This window comes from Salvelinus fontinalis, chromosome 9 (assembly GCF_029448725.1).
Source record: "Salvelinus fontinalis isolate EN_2023a chromosome 9, ASM2944872v1, whole genome shotgun sequence".
NCBI classification, from domain to species: domain Eukaryota; kingdom Metazoa; phylum Chordata; class Actinopteri; order Salmoniformes; family Salmonidae; genus Salvelinus; species Salvelinus fontinalis.
Window position 1 is genome coordinate 38,948,942 of NC_074673.1, and position 21,920 is coordinate 38,970,861.

Here is a 21,920-nt window from a genome sequence, read left to right on the forward strand (position 1 = left end):
TTATGTTTAGTCTCCCAGCATTCAATGCGAGCTTCACGCCTCTCTGGCCTTGACAATGTAGCTAGGTATGTGTATCAAACGGAGTGTGCTCATCAATATCCCCAATGACCGCATGCAGAGCATTGATGGGTTTTAAGCCCCCATCCCTTTACTGCTCCCTTCATCTCTCAGCACAGGAAAGAGATAGTGACATTGTGTTCCATCTTCAGTGTAATACCTGTCATCACTCTGCTGTTTTCCATTGAGCTGCTAAAAATAAAGGTATCGTACTGTATCATAGCAATAAAGCAGCCAGGAGCAATGCATTCTGGGATTGATGTGGTCATACTTACGGAAGTTAGGTTTTACAGGGCCACCCAAAGGCCAGGAGCTAGCTTTGAAAACCAATCATAGAAGACAACCCACCTATGAATTTGCATTTAAACACATAATAGTCCATTTAATCTGGAGTAGTTATGTGACACTGGTTGACTGCTTCAGGGATTTCAGAGTCAGCCAGTGGCTGGAAAACACTGTCCGTTACAGGACACTATGTACTTTATGTACCTTGTTCTGGTTGTGTTGTTGATGGGTTTCATATGACCTCTGAAGGTTGTCTGGAACAGGAAAGTGAAGTGAGTTAGAGTGAGTTGCCAGTATAGCAGTCAGTGTGCTCTCTCTGTCTCCGTGTCACCGTACAGCGTTGTAAACAACTGCCTTCAGCACCCACCCCTCCTACCTCGTCCCTCTCTGTCATTCTAACAGGGGCGAGCACTGCCAGCTCACAGCGCATCACAACATTGCGTACAAGATTGTAACTGTATGATGTGCCATAAAAGAGGAAGGACAAAAGAGACTTCAGTTTCCAATGCAAATTTTATCTCAGCTCCAGAGATTGTTTTTATATTTTATATTTATATTTTATATTGTTTTTATATTTATATTCCTTGGACAACAAATGGCTTATCACGGCTTCTTCTGGTTGTCGACCGGACTGTCGCCATGGCGCCAACTGTAGCTCGTAGCAGCGTGGGCATGGCTGAACCTGCTGTTTTCAACTCTCTATAGACAGCAGGTGCAGTAGAGATACTCTGAATGATCGGCTATGAAAGCCAACTGACATTTACTCCTGAGGTGCTGACCTGTTGCACCCTCGACAACTACTGTGTTTATTATTATTTGACCCTGCTGGTCATCTATGAACGTTTGAACATCTTGGCCATGTTCTGTTATAATCTCCACCGGGCACAGCCAGAAGAGGACTGGCCACCCCTCATAGCCTGGTTCCTCTCTAGGTTTCTTTCGGCCGTCTAGGGAGTTATCCAAGCCACTGTGCTTCTACACCTGCATTGCTTGCTGTTTGGGGGTTTTAGGCTGGGTTTCTGTACAGCACTTCGTGACATCAGCTGATGTAAGAAGGGCTTTATAAATACATTTGATTGATTGGATACCTCATGCCAGAGCGGGGATCAGGAGGACCTCTACCGAGTGGGCACAGGGCTGTCACAGAGGAGGGAGGCAGAGATAGATACAGAGAGGGGGGAAGGGTGAGAGGGAAGGGACAGAGGGAGAGGGAGAGAGAGAAAGTCAAAAAGACAGAGTGTATGTAAAACATAGAGAGAGATGGTGACTGCTGGATGTTCTCTCACCCCTGACACGTCATGTTGGTACTGCGGCTGTTGCTCACCCAGCCAGCACAGTGACACTCTCCTCTCCTATCCTGGCACTATTCATACATGTGGCGATTTCAGTGTGGTAATAGAAATGCTACATTTTTCTGTAGTTTTGCAATATACAAAAGCATCAGTCAATTTTAACAATGTAAACTTGCCATGTTTAAAACTCCTCCAATGTCATACACTGTCATATATACAGCATGTTAAGAGCCATATCAGCTCCTCGCCTGCCACTGGTCCACTTTACAGTTGAGTGATCCAACTATGCTTCTCCACCATCTGTTCTGTGTGTTTGCTGTCTCTAGCTATTATATTGTATATGTATGAGTGCACACAAGCACGAGTCTCCTTTGAAGTCTTAGGCTCTCACGTTGCTCATCTAGGCGTTTGTCTGTGTATGTGTTGGCGGGCAGTGAGGCAGCATTATGTTGCCCTGTGTCCCGCTGAATGGACAGCCAGAGCCTGGTGCTCTCACTTGGGTCATTGCAGCTATGCAAATGTGTTCAATTTGAATCCTGAGTCGATAGCGTGAATGCCAAATATAATTTTCACTGTGTGTGTGTGTGTGTGTGTGTGTGTGTGTGTGTGTGTGTGTGTGTGTGTGTGTGTGTGTGTGTGTGTGTGTGTGTGTGTGTGTGTGTTAGAGAACAATACTGTACAGCCATTACATTATGAGTGTTGTGACACACTCTTCAATGTGAGCAAGAAATACAAGTGCTGCACAATGAACTGTACAGTGACTTAATTGTATTGTGTGTATGAATGGACTCATGCTCAGTGTGCATTACTGTACATCCTTCCTATTCAATGTGATGTGTTTTGAATGCCACCCCTCTCTCTTTGTGTTTGTTTGTGTAGGAGATCCTTGGCCTTGGACAGATCCAGCCCTACAGATCGAAGAGAGCCTTGTTCGCCCCTCGCATGCATGTCAATGAGAACATGGAGCCGCCCTTCCCCAAAGTCATTGGCACGGTAAGCCACACCCGTCCGTCCCACCTAGGACTCCACTAATACACTGATTGCGGACTGCTTGACCTTCTGATTCAGTGTTATTCACAGTCAAGCAAAGCGGATATCCATATTCCAGTGAAAACATGCCTCTCCTCATATGTGAACTGTGAATAACATGAATAATCAGTATTTAAACATTAAACATTACACAATTACCCATAACGAATATACTAACAGTGCTTTAATTTGAGATTTTTGTATTAAAAAAAATCTCTAAACTTTTTGGATGACACTCAAACCAAATGAGTGGCTTGATGACACTCAAACCAAATGAGTGGCTTGATGACACTCAAACCAAATGGGTGGCTTGATGACACTCAAACCAAATGGGTGGCTTGATGACACTCAAACCAAATGGGTGGCTTGATGACACTCAAACCAAATGGGTGGCTTGATGACACTCAAACCAAATGGGTGGCTTGATGACACTCAAACCAAATGGGTGGCTTGATGACACTCAAACCAAATGGGTGGCTTGATGACACTCAAACCAAATGGGTGGCTTGAAGAATAGAAGGAAACATTTGTGTGCATACTTGAGGAATTCCTTTGATGAATAAAAAAAAAGATCCTTGATGTTCTTCCCTGGGTATGTTTGAAACTGATTTCTGGAACACCAATACATTTGGGGAAAGTTACCAGAACTTTGGAACCCTAATGAGAAACAGCTATTGGACATTATACCTTCCATAATTTACTCCTCACAGCCTCATTTGCAAAAGGAACACTAAGACATGAACAACGCGTATGTGTGTGTGTGTGTGTATTTGCAGTTGTGTGCATGTGACTGTGAGTGAGTGCATGTGAGGTAGGTGCGTGTGTGTGTGCGAGCGAGCAAGAGAGGGAGTGAAAGGACAAAGAAAGACAGCTCTGCCGATCAGACTAAAGGATCAACCATATCTCAGAACACCCAGAGAGTCTGAAAATGAAATATTAAAAGAGAGACATCACCTTTTTATTTCTTCTTTTTTTTTACGTTACCTTTATTTAACTAGGCAAATCAGTTAAGACAGATTCTTATTTACAATGACACTCTGTCCTATTGTATCTGCGGCCCTGGAGGGTCCGTGGCTGAGCTGAACTGTAGCTCTCCCCCTTTACCTCTCAGTTTCTCAGTAGTGAAAAAATTGTTTTTATTGTCATTTACACCAGATAGGTGCAGTGAAATGTGTTATTTTACAGGGTCAGCCATAGTAGTACGACACCCCCGGAGCAAAGTAGGGTTAAGTGCCCTTCTTAAGGTCACTGACAGATTTGTCAGCTCAGGTATAAGAACCAGCGACCTTTCGGTTGGGAGTCAGGCCCCCAATGAGAGAGAGACAGAGAGAGTGAGGTAGATCTACAGTCAGCAGATTCGTTTGGTTTACACGAGTTCAATAGGTGTTCTAGAACATTTTTGAAATTAGTTGAAAACAAAACCATACAGCTTGTAAATTGTGTACTTTAGTCACTACTGATTACATACTGTACATACATCATACCTCATCTCCTTCCATTTCTGTCCATACAAGATTCATTTCACTGTTACGAGAATCATGTAATGGCATGCATCAGTGATGTGCCTCCACTGATGGCAGAACGAGGGTTGACTAGCTCCGTGATGTTTTGAAGTAGTCATCCCTTTATAGAGAGATTATGTTAGAATCCTCTGGTACAGAGTATGGAGAAGCTCTGTAAGACTGTGATGGGAATGACCCCCTGCCAACCCCCATCTCTCTCTCTCTCTCTCTCTCTCTCTCTCTCTCTCTCTCTCTCTCTCTCTCTCTCTCTCTCTCTCTCTCTCTCTCTCTCTCTCTCTCCCTATCTGTCTTTCTCTCTGTCTCTCTCATTGTCTCTCAATCTCTCTCTCCCTATATGTCTCTCTCTCTCTCCCTATCTGTCTCTCTCTCTGTCTCTCTCATTGTCTCTCAATCTCTCTCTCCCTATATGTCTCTCTCTCTCTCTCTATCTGCGCTCCCCTCTTCTCCCCCAGTGAGTCCTGCATGAGGAGGCAGGCTAAATGTGGGCTATTTGATATGATGGAAGCTATACATCGGAGAGCAGGCTAAATGTGGGCTATTTGATATGATGGAAGCTATACGTCGGAGAGCAGGCTAAATGTGGGCTATTTGATATGATGGAAGCTATACGTCGGAGAGCAGGCTAAATGTGGGCTATTTGATATGATGGAAGCTATACATCGGAGAGCAGGCTAAATGTGGGCTATTTGATATGATGGAAGCTATACGTTGGAGAGCAGGCTAAATGTGAGCTATTTGATATGATGGAAGCTATACGTCGGAGAGCAGGCTAAATGTGGGCTATTTGATATGATGGAAGCTATACGTCGGAGAGCAGGCTAAATGTGGGCTATTTGATATGATGGAAGCTATACATCGGAGAGCAGGCTAAATGTGGGCTATTTGATATGATGGAAGCTATACGTCGGAGAGCAGGCTAAATGTGGGCTATTTGATATGATGGAAGCTATACATCGGAGAGCAGGCTAAATGGATTTACCATATTGATACAGCTTCTCCTTCTTTTGCTCCTCACTACCAGCATGACAGCCATTCATTTCTCATAAGTGTTACCCCTGTGAGGGTGAGCCTGGTAAAGCAGAACATTTCTACTCCAGTGCATTTTGACCAGACGCGGCTTCGGCAGGAGAAGTTCCGAGTAGCGAGAACCCTGCTAGCAGAGCTTTATGCAAATGATGGCCGTGTCTGGTTTTCCAATTCTATATTAGCAGGTCAATGGCATGGAAGAGGATTGCAGAGATTGTTGATGGTGGGTGTAGAGAGATTTGCACAACACTGTTTGCTTGAACCTCAATCAACCTAAACCTAAAAACTGTGATCAAACCATTTGTGAATGTGTTGACTAAATTAAATTGTGATATTTGCCCACTGAAGGATGGAAACCACCAGTAACACACATTCTAAGATTGTAAATGCATGAATTTCCCGTGTAATATGCTACCAATTGGATAATGGTATCTTAACATTATGATTAGTATAGCTAAAAGCATATAGTATAGCTTAAGGCACTTTCATTATTCCTGTGTCATGATGATTATAGTTCACTACCTATACTATAAGATATATATATATATAGGTCTACTTGTAAAATGCACATGAATGGGTACTTGAATAAAGGAAATTGTGGCTTTGACCTTTTAAAAAAAAATCTCTCTTCACCCACCATCAACACCAACAATCTCTGCAATCCTCCTCCATGCCATTGACCTTCTGATTTTGTCTCTGTATTGTAAAATCATTCTCAGCAAATAAACAAGGTAGAATTACAACGCTCCCCACACCCCTTTTCCTTTTGTACATTTTTTTATTAGCCTACATTTTTTATTAGCCTGCAAATTGTCTGCCCCTTATTTTCATGTACAGTAATGTACCTAGAATACAAGGGTTGGATTTGCATTAAACAATTTCTTCTGACAGAAAAATCATGTAGAAAATCTGGTTTATGGTTAGCTTCATATACATCATCTATGGTATCATATAGCTAGCTCAACAATATGTAAACAATGTGTGAGTTTAGCTATTCTCTGCTTCAGATGTACAATGACAAGGGGTGCATTACACATGCTCATACCATAAGGCCATTAATGCCATCATACTGTAGGCCTATGGCTGCATTGGTGATGCATGCCATTATGATTAGCTGCAAAATGGGTTCACATAGCTGATATCCTGAGACAGTGACAATCAAATAAAACAGATTGGAGAGCTCACAACTGGACAAAAAGGTCATGTTCATTTGAGAAAGCAAGACAGAAACACAAATTAGAGACAGATCCCCTTCACCCATTTTATTGCAGAATTGTGATCTGTGATTAATGAACATTGACATTAGTTCATCTTGAATAATAGTTTTAAGTTAACGATTAAAACAAGTTTAAACACTCCACTTCAATGGATCAACATTGAATGAATCAACATATCATTTTAAAATAAAATGTACAAATAAGCTCATTTGTAAATGTTGGACCATTATTACTAAAGCATAATTTCAGGTCAACTAAAAATAGTCTGGAGCTGGATCAACAAACCCTTGGCAGAAAAACAGGCTTCTGGCAAAGAGTTGTGGCAAAGCTTTGCCACATATTTTCACATGCAATTTAGTTTTGTGGCAAACTGTCGTGGCAAATTTGCAGCGACTTCTGGCAAACAATTCTGCGAAACTTGTGGCGAGCATTCTACTGTTTTTTGTAAATTTGCTGCAGACTCATTATGAATATGCAAATTACATCAGGTTTTTGGTTACTTTGAGAATTAACAACATTGAAATGTCTTATCTACAGAAAACAAATAACATAACTTCAAATGAACTTGCTTCACACAGAGAAAACTAAACAAAACATGTATTCAATGTCTTATCAAATGAAAAATAAATCCAATACTCTTATCTATCTCACAATGAAACATTATGCTAAGTGGTGCAATACTATACTTGAAATTCTCAGAATGCTAATGAAAAAAAAGAGCAAATACTGAGTATTTCCCAAATAATATTTACATGAGAGAAATGTGAACTCCTTAGGATGTTTAAAGGGGCAAATACAGAATTTACATGAGCCAAGTGATAACTGAGCAATGACATTTTAACCAATTGAAGTTTAAAAGTGAATGACAACATTTAAATAAATAAAATAAAAAAACTAAATCCAGTTCGGAACTCTTGCCTTTTTGAGTGCACTTTGGAGATGGCGGCCCCTGTGGACGTCCTTTGTCCAAATTGTTGAATGCATGCCCTGAGACTTTCAGAGAACACAAAACAAAAACAACATTAAGATACTGAAAACAATGACTGAAAACACTTTGACATCTTTAAAGGTAGTTGAGGTAGATATGTACATATAGGTAGGGATAAAGTGATTAGGCAACAGGGTAGACAATAAACAGTAACATCAGCACATGTGATGAGTCAAAAGAGTTGGTGTAAAAAGGGTCATTACAGATAGTTAACCAATAGCTACCCGGACTATTTTAATAACTATTGATCAGTCTTATGGCTTGGGGGTAGAAGCTGTTCAGGGTCCAGTTGGTTCTTGACTTGTTTTCCATCGGTACCACTTGCCGTGCGGTAGCAGAGAGAAGGGTCTTTGACTTAGGTGGCTGTAGACTTAGAACATGTTTAGGGCCTTTCTCAAGCCTCAACACAACTGATTCAAACTAATCATCTAATTATTATCTTCAAACTAGACTGCAGACGTCATCAAGAGCCAGTTGTCTTCTTTCTGACTTGAGTGGAATGAAAACAACATAAAATAAAAGGAAACTCTTTTCCACCTTCTCCTCCCTACTTAATCTTCCACCCCCTCCCTCCTCCTTCTCTGTGGACGACACCTTTGGGGGGTGAGGACACAAAGAAGGTCATACCAAAGTTCATTTTGGGGGGTGAGGACACAAAGAAGGTCACACCAAGGATCATTTTGCTATTTGATTTAGAATTTTAAGACCCCTTAATGTATCCCAAAAAATCTTTAAAACAATGATTCACCTGACACAATAGTTCACCTGACACAAGCCTGCATCCAAACGTTACACTGTTAGTTTTATGTGCATTTTACATTTACTGTAATTTTCAAAGCATTTGTCAATAACGAAATCTGAACATACTCTGGATACATTCAGTAACATAATAATAATATTAATAGAAATTTTGGAGTAGGAGCAAAATAAGAAAAAATGATTACAAGGGTTTGCAGGTCTAGTTCATTAGCCTACACATAGTGGTCTGCCTTAGCCAGCTGCTAGCTAGCTAGCTAAGAATTCATCGTTTTTTACTTTTTCTAAATGTATTTACTTACTTGAATAGGTTCACTCCCACGCCCACGAAGCAGACAATCTTTTGGAGAGAAGCGATGTCAAGTGGAGGCGTCGCTTCTGATCAAAACCCAGCGTAATAGAGATCCAGGATAAGAGGAGCACCTCATTGGTTTTGAAGACCTCTCTCTCTTCATTTCTATCTCTCTTTCTTTCCAGGAGAGGAATTAAGCTACCATTTATTATAACTATTCCAGAGCAGCAAGTGGGCGCCCAGGCAGTTTGCTCAGTGCGCAGGCTTGCTGCCTGGGGCCTTGTTCATTTAGTCTAAATGATTGTGTTAATTGTGTTAGGATGACTGTGAGGGTAGGAACCCCACTCTTCCTTCCCCTCTGTTTTTCCACACGTTAATCCACACTATGGTGAAATGTGCAAATTCTGGACTAAACTGTCTCGAACAGTCTCCTTTACAGAGATCCCCAGATGAATCAAAGTGACGTGAAATCCATTTTGATGAGACGAGCTTGAGGGAGGGGAAAAGCAATAAAGAACACGTTTGCCTGGCTTGCACACTCCCAGTAGGCTACAGTAATATCTATGAGTACTGATGGGTTCGGATTTAAAAACTTTAAATATTGTTAATCGTCAGTTATACTAGAGACATGAGAGACATGAGGGGTGCCGTAGTCTAGGGTTTTACACCAGAAGGTAATGGTTATCTGTAGAAGGAATGTATATGGTAGATGCAATTAAGCTTGGAATGTACTGAGTGCAGGGAAGACGATCACATGTTGGCAGGCGCTGATAAGGATGGAGAGCTGTGGATCAGTGAGGTAGGGGGGTTGAGGTCAGGTCACATTAAGGGAGAAGTAACAGTTTATTGCCCATATCACTTAACTTCATGCCTAGCAATAAAGAAGATGTAATGTAATGTAATGTTTAGAGAGAAGGAGGAGAGAAGGAGGAGAGAAGGAGGAGACTTTACCCAAATTGGGGTATATATATATATATATATATATAACCACTGGTGGAAGGTTATTGACGGAGTGACGGAGTCCAGGTGAGTCTGACGCGCAGGTGAGCGTAACGATGGTGACAGATGTGCACCATAACGAGCAGCCTGGTGACCTAGAGGCCTGAGAGGGAGCACACGTGACAGTACCCCCTCCCCGACGCACGGCTCCAGTCGACCAAAAAGACGATCCCGGGGATCAGGAGAGGACCAGTCATATCTGCTGAGGCGCGGGAAACCTGTCAGTCCGGCTGAGACGTGGGAGTGTGGCGACCTAGAGCGCCGGAGAGAGCATGCGTGACGGTACCCCCTCCCCGGTGCTTTCGGCTCCAGCCACAGGACGCCAACCAAAGGGACGATCCCGGGGATCAGTAGCGGGCCGGTCACCCCTTCTCATGCGCGGGAACCTGTCGCCAGCTGAGGCAGGGGAGCCTGACGAACCAACGGAGGCAGGGGAGCCTGGCGATCTGTGAGGCATGAGAGCCTGGCGAACCAACGGAGGCAGGGGAGCCTGGCGATCTGTGAGGCATGAGAGCCTGGCGAACCAACGGGGGCAGGGGAGCCTGGCGATCTGTGAGGCATGAGAGCCTGGCGAACCAACGGGGGCAGGGGAGCCTGGCGATCTGTGAGGCATGAGAGCCTGGCGAACCAACGGAGGCAGGGGAGCCTGGCGATCTGTGAGGCATGAGAGCCTGGCGAACCAACGGGGGCAGGGGAGCCTGGCGATCTGTGAGGCATGAGAGCCTGGCGAACCAACGGGGGCAGGGGAGCCTGGCGATCTGTGAGGCATGAGAGCCTGGCGAACCAACGGAGGCAGGGGAGCCTGGCGATCTGTCTGAGGCATGAGAGCCTGTAGCGGCTCCCGGACGCAACGTAATTTCCACCGAAACAAAACAAACTCCATGATTAATCTCTTAGGTGAGGCGTCATTCTGTAACGATGTGCGTTGAGCGTCGGGAAGCAAGTTCAGGGAGTGAGTGTTTTAATAAAATAAACGGAACATAATACAAAACAAGAAACACTAACAGCACACAGACATGAAACAGAAACAATAACACCTGGGGAAGGAACCGAAGGGAGTGACATATATAGGGAAGGTAATCATGGCAGTGATGGAGTCTAGGTGTATCTGATGACGCGCAGATGCTCCTAACAATGGTAACAGTTGTGCGCCATAACGAGCAGCCTGGTGACCTAGAGGCCGGAGAGGGATTACATGTGACAATACCTCTATTAATGGTCACATTGAAACATTAAGTTCACAGCAATGCATTTAGAGAAACGTTTAATTCAGAACTGTATAATAGTTTGTGACATTGACTAAACATAACGACATAGTGAAAGATGTACTAGGTGGAAGAAAATGAAGAAAGTTTGTCAAAAGGGTGGAGACGAGGAATGAGAAATGTAAAAATGTACGGCTCAAGCTTTATTTCATATGCATGGAAGTCTTCTCTTCTGAGTGCTCTGGTGATTACCGTGCAGGGATAGCAGTGGGGTTTTCAGTACCAGAGGCTATATATACTGTTGGAGGTCAGTGTGGCAGACAGCTTAATTCAGAGTCGATCAGCATGTCTGCTCATGAAAATAATATAACTTCACTGAAGTTACTGAAGCTTACAGTACCTTCAACTTTCTTTGAGCAAAAACTAGTGGCAGATTATTTCATCACATTTTCACCTTAGCCTGAATGTTCCTCACCTTCACCTTCACCTTGGCTGATTTCCTTTAATGAGGACCTAGCAGCTAATCAGGAGGCACTAATTGTGCCATTGTTTCCCCTACTGATGTGAGTGGATGGACGTTGTGCGATGAGGATGAGCCAGGCTCATCACCACCTCAAAGGCCAGTGGGGGTTGCAGGGGTGCCAGGGACAGGGGGCCCCTCCAGCTACTTCTTGCTAATTACCAGCAGAGTAGGCGGACAATCAGTTCGATCTGAGTCTCTGATTGCCATTAACAGCTGCTGCTTTGACTTTGTAAGGACATCTGAAGCACCACCTGGGAACGGAGCTCTCCTCTCCACCTGCCTGCCATAAAGCAAACAGAGAGTCACTCCTTTTGTGTGGCTTCTGTTCTGAATATGTCCCAGAGCTGTGAAGAGCTCCTTGGGGACATCTTGGTGCAGTCTGTTTGCTCGCTGGAGAGACTGCAGCTCCCCTCTTCCCTGACACGGAAATACACTCTCTGAGACAGGGAGTGTGTAAGTGCTCACTCCCTCTCTTCTGTTTCCTTGTTTGCCCCCAGGTTGATCTCACAGGCAAGTGTACAGATGTTGAATCTTACCTTGATCGATGAGAATTTTCCTGCTCCATCAGGAAATTCAAATGAGCCTTGTGATTCCTTGAAAATGAGCAGTTCTCTTTCTCTCCATGTGGGGGCAGTCGAGTCATTGGGATCAGGCCTGCTATCAAAATAATATTCTCTCTCGCTCTCTCAAACGCTAGGCCTAGGTCCTATTACTGCAACATTCAAATGCAAGAAAATGTATCTGAAATGCAGCCATAAACATCGACAACTGTCGTTGTATATGGCTTAATTGGTCTCCACTAGGCTACATGTGTCAAGTGTATCCTAAGGTTAGGAATGAATGGTCAAAAATGTGTTCAATCGTAGACTGGGGTGATCTAGTGGTTAGGGCCGCTATTTTCAATGCACACATAGGCCTACCGTATTGGCGGGGGTTTGATTCCAGCCCATTTGTCACGTGCGCCGAATACAACTGGTGTAGAACATCTGTGACCTTAAAGTGAAATGCATACTTACAAGCACTTAACCAACAATCCAGTTTTAAGAAAAAAGGTGTGAAGAAAGTATGTTCTAAAACAAACTGAAGTAAAAAAATAAATAACAGTAGCAAGGCTATATACAGGGGTACCGGTACAGTCATGTTGCGGGGGCACCGGTTAGTCGAGGTAATTGAGGTAATATGTACATGTAGGTAGAGGTAAAGTGACTATGTATGGATAATAAACAGAGAGTAGCAGAAGCGTAAAAATTGGGGTGGGGTGGGGATAATGCAAATTGTCCAGGTAGCCATTTGATTTGCTGTTCATGAGTCTTATGGCTTTGGGGTAGAAGCTGTTAAGAAGCCTTTTGGACCTAGACTTGGTGCTCCGGTACGGCTTGCCGTGTGGTAGCAGAGAGAACAGTCTATGACTAGGGTGGCTGGTATAAAGGTCGTGGATGGAGGGAAGCTTGGCCACAGTGATGTACTGGGCCGTACACGCTTTGCGGTCGGAGGCTGAGCAGTTGCTATACCAGACAGTGATGCAACCAGTCAGGATGCTCTCGATGGTGCAGCTGTGCTCTCGGTGGTGCAGCTGTATAATTATTATTATTATTTTTTTTTTATTTTACATCCCTTTTCTCCCCAATTTTCGTGGTATCCAATTACTAGTAATTACTATCTTGTCTCATCGCTACAACTCCCGTACGGGCTCGGGAGAGACGAAGGTCAAAAGCCATGCGTCCTCCGAAACACAACCCAACCAAGCGGCACTGCTTCTTAACACAGCGCGCCTCCAACCCGGAAGCCAGCCGCACCAATGTGTCGGAGGAAACACCGTGCACCCGGCTCCCTTGGTTAGCGCGGTAGGCCCCAGCTGTATAACTTTTTGAGGATCGGAGGACCAATGCCAAAACTTTTCAGTCTCCTGAGGAGGAATAGGCATTGTCCTCTTCACGATTGTCTTGGTGTGTTTGGACCATGATAGTTTGATGGTGATGTGGACACCAAGGAACTTGAAGCTCTCAACCTCCCCCACTACAGCCCCGTCGATGAGAATTGGGGCGTGCTCAGTGCTCCTCTTTCTGTAGTCCACAATCATCTCCTTTGTCTTGATCACGTTGAGGGAGAGATTCTTATCCTGGCATCACACTGCCAGGTCTCTGACCTCCTCCCTATAGGCTGTCTCATCATTGTCGGTGATCAAGCCTACCGCTGTTGTGTCGTTGGCAACCTTAATGTTGGTGTTGGAGTCGTGCTTGGCCATGCAGTCATGAGTGAACAGGGAGAACAGGAGGGTACAGAGCACGCACCACTGAGGGGCCCCCATGTTGAGGATCATCATGGCAGATCTGTTGTTACTTACCCTTACCACCTGGGGGCGGCCCGTCAGGAAGTCCAGGATCCAGTTGCAGAGGGAGGTGTTTAGTCCTAGGGTCCTTAGTTTAGTGAGGAGCTTTTGAGGGCACTATAGTGTTGAACGCTGAGCTGTAGTCAATGAATAGCCTTCTCACATAGGTGTTTCTTTTGTCCAGGTGGGAAAGGGCAGTGTTGAGTGCAACAGAGATTGCATCATCTGTGGATCTGTTGGGGTGTTATGCAAATTGGAGTGGGTCTAGGGTTTCTGGGATAATGGTGTTTATGTGAGCCATGACCAGTCTTTCAAAGCACTTCATGTCCACAGATGTGAGCGCTACGGGTCGGTAGTTATTTAGGCAGGTTACCTTGGTGTTCTTGGGCAAAGGGACTATGATGGTCTGCTTGAAACATGTTGGTATTACAGACTTGGTCAGGGACAGGTTGAAAATGTCAGTGAAGAAACTTGCCAGTTGGTCAGCACATGCTCAGAGTACATGTCCTGGTAATTTGTCGGGCCCAGGCGGCCTTGTGACTGTGGACCTGTTTAAAAGTTTTACTCACATCGGCTACGGAGAGCGTCATCCCGCAGTTGTCCGGAACAGCTGATGCTCTCATGCATGCTTCAGTGTTGCTTGCCTCGAAGCGAGCATAGAAGTTATTTAGCTCCTCTGGTAGGCTCGTGTCACTGGGCAGCTCGCGGCTGTGCTTCCCTTTGTAGTCCGTAATACTTTGCAAGCCCTGCCACATCCGACGAGCGTCAGAGCCGGTGGAGTACGATTCAATCTTAGTCCTATATTGTTTCTGGCACAAATAACTCAATCCCCCCAATTGACTTGATTAACCTGTCTAGGATCAGCGTGGCGCTAGCGGCACACCCCCCCCCCCCACTGAAAAACCAGTGCCGCGAAATTCAAAAAAAATATTTTTTTTAAATATTTAACTTTCACACATTAAAGTCCAATTCAGCTAATGAAAGACACAGATCTTGTGAATCCAGTCAACATGTCCGATTTTTAAAATGTTTTACAGGGAAGACACAATATGTAAAGATGTACATCTATTACCTAAAAACACATTAGCATAATCCACCATCTTTTATTTGTCCACCAACACCAGTAGCCATCACCAAATCGGCTAAACTAAGATATTTATAGCCCCTAACCAACAAAAAAACTCATCAGATGACAGTCTGATAACATATTTATGGTATGGGATAGGTTTTGTTAGAAAAAAGTGCATATTTCAGGTAGATGGCATAGGTTACAATTGCACCCACCGTCACAAATGGAATAGAAAAACTACTTAGAGCAACGTGTTTACCTACTTACTAATCATCAAACATTTCGTAAAAATACACAGCATACACGAATCGAAAGACACAGATCCTGTGAATACAGACAATATTTCAGATTTTCTAAGTGTCTTACAGCGAAAACACAATAAATCGTTATATTAGCATAGCACATAGCACATAGCAGCCCAGCATTGATTCTAGCCAAAGTGAGCGATAAAAGTCAACATCGCCAAAAGATATTAATTTTTTCACTAACCTTCTCAGAATTCTTCCGATGACACTCCTGTAACATCACATTACAACATGCATATACAGTTTGATCGAAAATGTTTATATTTAGCCACCAAAATCATGGTTAGACAATGTGAAATGTAGCTCAGCTGGTCAGAAAATGTCCTTGCGCCACTTAGACAGTGATCTACTCTTATACATAAATACTCATAAACGTGACTAAAAAATATAGGGTGGACAGGGATTGATAGACAATTTAATTCTTAATACAATTGCGGAATTACATTTTTTAATTTATCCTTACTTTTCAATACAGTTTGCGCCAAGCGAAGCTACGTCAAAAAACATGGCGTCCTAAGCCACTAAAATGTTTCGACAGAAACACGATTTATCATAATAGAAATGTCCTACTTTGAGCTGTTCTTCCATCAGTATCTTGGGCAAAGGATCCTTTCTTGAGAGTAATCATCTTTTGGTGGAAAGCTGTCCTCTTGCCATGTGGAAATGCCAACTGCGTTCGGGATGAACTGAAAAGCGTGCCGAGCTATTCACATCGTTTCAAAAATAAATGTCCCAAAATCGCACTAAACGGATATATATTGCTATAAAACGCTTTAAATTAACTACCTTATGATGTTTTTAACTCCTATAACGAGTGAAAAGATGACCGGAGAAATATAACAGGCTAAACTAACGCTTGGAACAGGAGCGGGTCGGTGTCCAGCACGCGCGTTACGCAGCAAGGAAAGACTTGCTAGCTACAGGGTTTTTTAATTTATAGGGCCTGTGAACGCGCAATCGACCCCATTGGAATCGTCATCACGTAAAGGCATCCAGGGGAAGACGTAAGAAGTGTCCGTATAGTCATAGCAATAACAGTGCCCTTTTAACTGACTTCAGAACAGTGGCCAACATTTCTGAAATCTGACTCCATGTCAGGGAAATTGCTGTAGAATGGGCTCTGTTCCACTTAGAGACAAAATTTCAACTCCTATAGAAACTATAGACTGTTTTCTATCCAATAATAATAATAATATGCATATTGTACGATCAAGGATTTTGTGGGAAGCCGTTTCAAAAATTACCCGATTAGCATAAATAGTCTAAACAGCGCCCCCATCCCCAACAGGTTAACTTACACATTTCAAAAATGCACAGACCAGGGATATTTTACCCCCAATCTTAATAATTAATGACCATACCAGGTGCTTTTGGATAACATAAATACAAATAATAACAACAGGCTACACCAATGTTAGTTTCCATTCATACAAAGTGTTGGGTAAATTGCCACAGTAGATTTGGTAAACGAGGAAATACTTTACACATTTTTGAATTTCAATAGCATTAATGACAATTAATTTCACAGTATAATTTCAAGTACATATGATGGTGAAGGATTACTAAAAATATTTACCCCAAGTAAATAAGTGTTTCAACAGTCAATCAACAAACAATATCTCGATGTCACTATCAATCATGTTACTAGTATGCAAATCAGACACATTTCATTATTGAATTAAACATCAAGGTAGGTATTCAGGTAAGAATCATGTAAGTAATAAATAATCAAACAGTGCAGATATCAATTGCCATAGTCAAGTCAATCATATTTTTTTCGCCAAGGTAGGATTTTTTCTGCCATGGCTAGATGGGATGCAACTTATGTCAAATTGATGTCCAAAGTTGTATTTTTTTGGTATTTTAGCTAACCCTAACCCTTTTCCTAACCTTAACCTACTCCTCCTAACCTGCTACGTCAATTATCCTGACTTGCTTCATAAGTTCTAATAACCTGCTATGAAAGTAAATTTTTTACAAAAAGCTGTATCGCTTCTAGACAACTGGATTTGCCCTCTATCCTCTTTCTCTTCCGAAACTGTCCTTTCCACTTTGAAGTATATTTTAATTGTTTGACTGGGCCTTTCTCCTCCCCCTCTGCCTTGCCGCTACAAGCTGTAAATAAAAAGAGACACACACAAAAACTTGATTTCTAGTACATTCAAAAAGCTTACTGAGATCATACACTTGAGTGTATGGCAGATGTGCTTATAGGCCTTGTCATAAAAACAAAATTATATTTAGACACAGACACAGAGTGAGAGAGAGCAGTGGAGTGGGAGGATGCTGTGCTCAACCAACCCATTGATCTACACTACCGTTCAAAAGTTTGGGGTCACTTAGAAATGTCCTTGTTTTTGAAAGAAAAGCAAATGTTTTGTCCATTAAAATAACATCAAATTGATCCGAATTACAGTGTAGACATTGTTAATGTTGTATATGACTATTGTAGCTGGAAATAGCAGATTGTTAATGGAATATCTACATAGGCGTACAGAGGCCCATTATCAGCAACCTTCACTCCTGTGTTGTGTTAGCTAATCCAAGTTTATAATTTTAAAAGGCTAATTGATCATTAGAAAACCCTTTTGCAATTATGTTAGCACAGCTGAAAACTGTTGTGCTCAATAAAGAAGCAATAAAACTGGCCTTCTTTAGATTAGTTGAGTATCTGGAGCATCGCCATTTGTGGGTTCGATTACAGGCTCAAAATGTCCTTTCTTCTGAAACTGAAGGCTATTCCATGCGAGAAATTGCCAAGAAAGTGAAGATCTCATACAACGCTGTGTACTACTCCCTTCACAGAACAGCGCAAACTGGCTCTAACCAGAATAGGAAGAGGAGTGGGAGGCCCTAGTGCACAACTGAGCAAGAGGACAAGTATATTAGTGTCTAGGTTGAGAAACAGACGCCTCACAAGTCCTCAACTGGCAGCTTCATTAAATAGTACCCGCAAAACACCAGTCTCAACGTCAACAGCGAAGCGTCGACTCCAAGATGCTGGCCTTCTAGGCAGAGTTCCTCTGTCCAGTGTCTGTGTTCTTTTGCCCATCTTAATCTTTTATTTTTATTGGCCAGTCTGAGATTTGCAACTCTGCCTAGAAGGCCAGCATTCCGGAGTCAGCTCTTCACTGTTGACTTTGAGAATGGCGTCTTTCATTGAGAGTATTTACATTTTTTGTATTGTTTGTTGGTTTTGCAATGCCACTGTCTGCCAGAGAAATATGCTGAGAAGGAATATCACCACAGCAAGCAAGGTACTTGGAGTCAAACAGACAGGCCTGGATGAGATCTTTAAGGTCAGGGCCCTCCGCAAGGCCCACAAAATAATTTTAGACCCAAGCCACCGCCTGTACCCAGACTTTGAACTACAGTAATCCCTCGTTTATCGCGGGGGTTACGTTCCGAAAATGACCCGCGATAAGTGAAATCCGCGAAATAGAAAACTTTTTTTTTTTTTACAATTAGCAACTATTACATGTACATATACAAATACAGTGACTCACGTGTAGGCCGTTTCACTGCTCTTCAGACTGGGCCGCTGCATCCTGACTGCGCTCTGCAGTGTTCTCTTCTTCTGAAGCCCGCGGTGCAGGTGTGTTTGTTCGGGAGAAGAACATAGTGATAGGCAGCTGTTGTCGCTCTTTTTTCTTCTTTGCAAAAAGATCCTTGTACACCGACATGCCACCATCGATTACGTTGGAGAACTGTAATGAACGGCTCATCAAAGGGTCCCATTCCTCAGCTACTCGCTTAAGTTCAGTGGCCATTCGCACCATGGTTGCTAAGCGACCAAGCGTTAGTCCTTCCTCCTCATCTCTCGTGTCCTCTTCTCCCTCTTCTCTTTCATCGTCGCTTTGTGGCTTTGTCATTTCTGCCAGCTCTGCATCGGTCAGCGGCTGTGCGTCTCCATCAATCAGGGCGTTTATGTCATCCGGACTCATGTCATTAAAGCCGTCTCCTCCAATCTGTTTAGCCAGATTCACAGCTGTTTCTACGGCAGAGTGGTGGACCTCGTCAAGCGAGCCTCCGGTTGCGTTTTGCACTGCCTCTGGCCATAGTTTTTTCTAGCAGGCCTTCAGAGTTTCCGTTTTCATTTCCTGAATGGCCCTCTGAATGTTTTGGAGACACAATGCGATGGTGTATCCACGCCAGTAGTCCTTCAGTGAGAAATCTTGATCCGAGTCCATAGCGTCAACAAGATGTTGCAGGGTGTTGCGCGTATAGAGAGCCTTGAAAGCACGGATGACTCCTTGGTCCATGGGCTGAATCAGGGATGTAGTGTTTGGCGGCAGAAATTCGATTTGCACACCATCATATGCCAAATCATTATCGTGACCTCCGGCGTTGTCAAGGAGCAGAAGCACTTTAAAGTTCAGTCCCTTTCCTCTCAAATAACACTTGACCTCCGGGATGAAACAGTTTTTGAACCAATCCAGATTGAGCGCTTTTGTCATCCAAGCCTTTGCATTGTACATCCAGTAAACAGGCAAATCATCCTTATTTTTGTTTTTCAGCGCCCTGGGATTTTTAGACCTGTAAATCAGCCCCGGTTTAATCATGAAACCTGCGGCATTTCCGCACATAGCCAGGGTCAAACGGTCTTTGTGAACTTTAAATCCTGGGGCTTTGGCTTCTTCCTGCATGATGAAGGTGCGGGAGGGCATTCGTTTCCAAAATAAGGCAGTCTCATCCATGTTAAAAACTTGTTCGGGCTTATATCCCCCCTCCTCAATGATCGCCTTGAATTTATTGTTCACGAAGGCTTCTGCCTCAGCGGTATCCGCAGACGCCATCTCACCGTGCAGACAAACATTTTTAAGTCCAAAGCGTTTCTTAAACTTTTCAAACCAGCCCTTGCTTGCATTAAATGCGCTTGGCACTTTGTCAGCAGCACTTGCTGGGGGCCTGGCATCCTCTCCCACTGTGTCAGCAGCACTTGCTGAGGGCCCGGCATCCTCTCCCTCTTCCCCGTCACTGACAGCAAAGTTTTCATACAGCATTCTCGCTTTTGTGCAGATAACGTTTGTATCCAGGGTTATGTTTTTTTTCCTGCAGTCATTAATCCACAGAGCTAATGCCGTCTCCATCCGTACCATGGTCTTGTTGCGGACAGTTACAACCCTTTTTGCATTCGTATTAAAATTGACTGCTGCTGTCGTCCTTATGTTTTTTTCCTCCTTCTTTATGTAACGAACGGAAGATTCATTGATTCCGTAATGGCGAGCAACGGCTGCATAGCTTTTACCTTCCCTTAGCATGTCCAGAAGTTTAACTTTATCTGAGATAGGTAGCATCTTCCGCCGTTTGGGCCCATCCGCAGGTGCTTTTGTCGGTCCAGGCCGTTTCGTCGACATTATGGGTTTAGGAGATGTTCGAAATTACAAGATAATTTGGCCAACTTAATGTAAATTTGCCAAGCTGTTTTATGTACGTACACATAACTGCACGAGACGACAAAATGATAGCACAATTCGTAGCATGTTTTGATACAAGAAGCGGGAGTGAGTTTTTAGCGAATCAGAATGCAGAGCACAATGCACCAAAAAAAAAAAAAAAAATGCATTATGAAAATCCGCAAAATAGCGAATCCGCGATAAGTGAACCGCGAAGTGGCGAGGGATCACTGTACTCCCCTCTGGGCGCAGGTATAGGGCACCCCTCGGCAGGAAAAACAGAACAAGACAATCATTTGTGCCAGTTGTGATATCGCTCCTAAATAGCTAGCGCTAATGTTCCTATCGACCCAGAAATGTCAGCAGGCTAGTCACTTTTTATTGGTAACTGTTAGTAAAGTTGTATTGTCAATTTGCTTTGTATTTAAATGCCACTTTAAACGTGTACATGACACTGCAACAACATTTTCCCATGGCGACAATAAAGTCAGTAAAAGTAGAGTTTTGAAATTAACAATTCTAGAAGTTTCAAAATAGCTTTTAAGCAACTGGTTTCACAAGCAATTTGCGAATTTTGTTTATTAGCATCTCAGTTTAGAGCACCCAACCAATGGTGAAGGTTCTAAGGCCATTTTGTAAGAAACAAGGCAATGACTTTGCTTAACACACAGGCATCTATATATTCAGATGGACTTAGCCATATGCACTTTGCATAGGATAACAAATATAATTTGAGTAACAGTAGCCTTTACATTTTGTCTAGAAACACATTCACAAAAGTAACCTATATAGCCATTATAAATGGATATGGAAACTTTTGCGTTGCAAAGGAAGATAATCAAATAATCAATATCCTACATTTTAGGAGAAAGCTCAAATTATACCCTTTGCTGCAAGTAGAATCGAGACGGTCGTGACAGGAATTACAAAATCTAACTGAATAGTTGGTCCTACTCTGTGGGCCGGCAACCTGCCTAAAATGTGCAGGAGGATTTCCTCGGCCTAGGTTCCAACAGCGCTTAATCATATGCCCTAACCTTCTTTAGAAATCACAACAACGCTTTGTGGGCTGTTTAGGATTAGCCTCTGTACGTGTCCCAATCGCTGAAAAAGGGGCTATTTCGGTAGCTTGGCACGCTCTCACACTAGAGAGCATTGTGGACACACACACCACACCAGTAGGTAGGACTGACTGTGCATCCATCCCGCTATCTGTATCCGAGTCAGACAAGTCACTTTGGAGCCTATATGTGCTCTGTTCTAACAAATCTTGCTGCGCGTCATGTAGAAATGACCTAGTCAAATCATGCCATTTTTCGCGTGCTTGGAGTTCTTATTGCAACTCTTTTATTTTGCAGTCTGAGGTCCTCTGGGATCTCACAGTGGCATCAAGCAAGTTCACCGCCAGTTTGCTGTAATGCAATTCCTTCTTGCCGAGTAGAAACACAGCAAGCTCTAGAATTAACATCCTCTTAGATTTTTTCTTATGCATGCCAATATATTGCCAGTAATGAAAACTTTAATCCCTATTCTAATCAAATGTGAGACCATTCTTGCCTTTTTTGATCAAATCCTTGATTCGAGTTGATTGCCATAACTAAAAAATATCCAAGGATTCTTACAGCACTT

General features: G+C 43.2%; 1 protein-coding gene across 1 annotated transcript in view; it reads left to right on the plus strand.

The window, feature by feature from the left end:
- The window catches only part of cdh13 (cadherin 13, H-cadherin (heart)), a 570,143-nt gene that overhangs the window by 219,903 nt on the left and 328,320 nt on the right, over positions 1 to 21,920 (plus strand). The window contains exon 4 of the mRNA XM_055934321.1: positions 2,514 to 2,627. Coding sequence (XP_055790296.1) covers positions 2,514 to 2,627 — 114 coding nt within the window. The remainder of the gene's footprint in view (positions 1 to 2,513; positions 2,628 to 21,920) is intronic.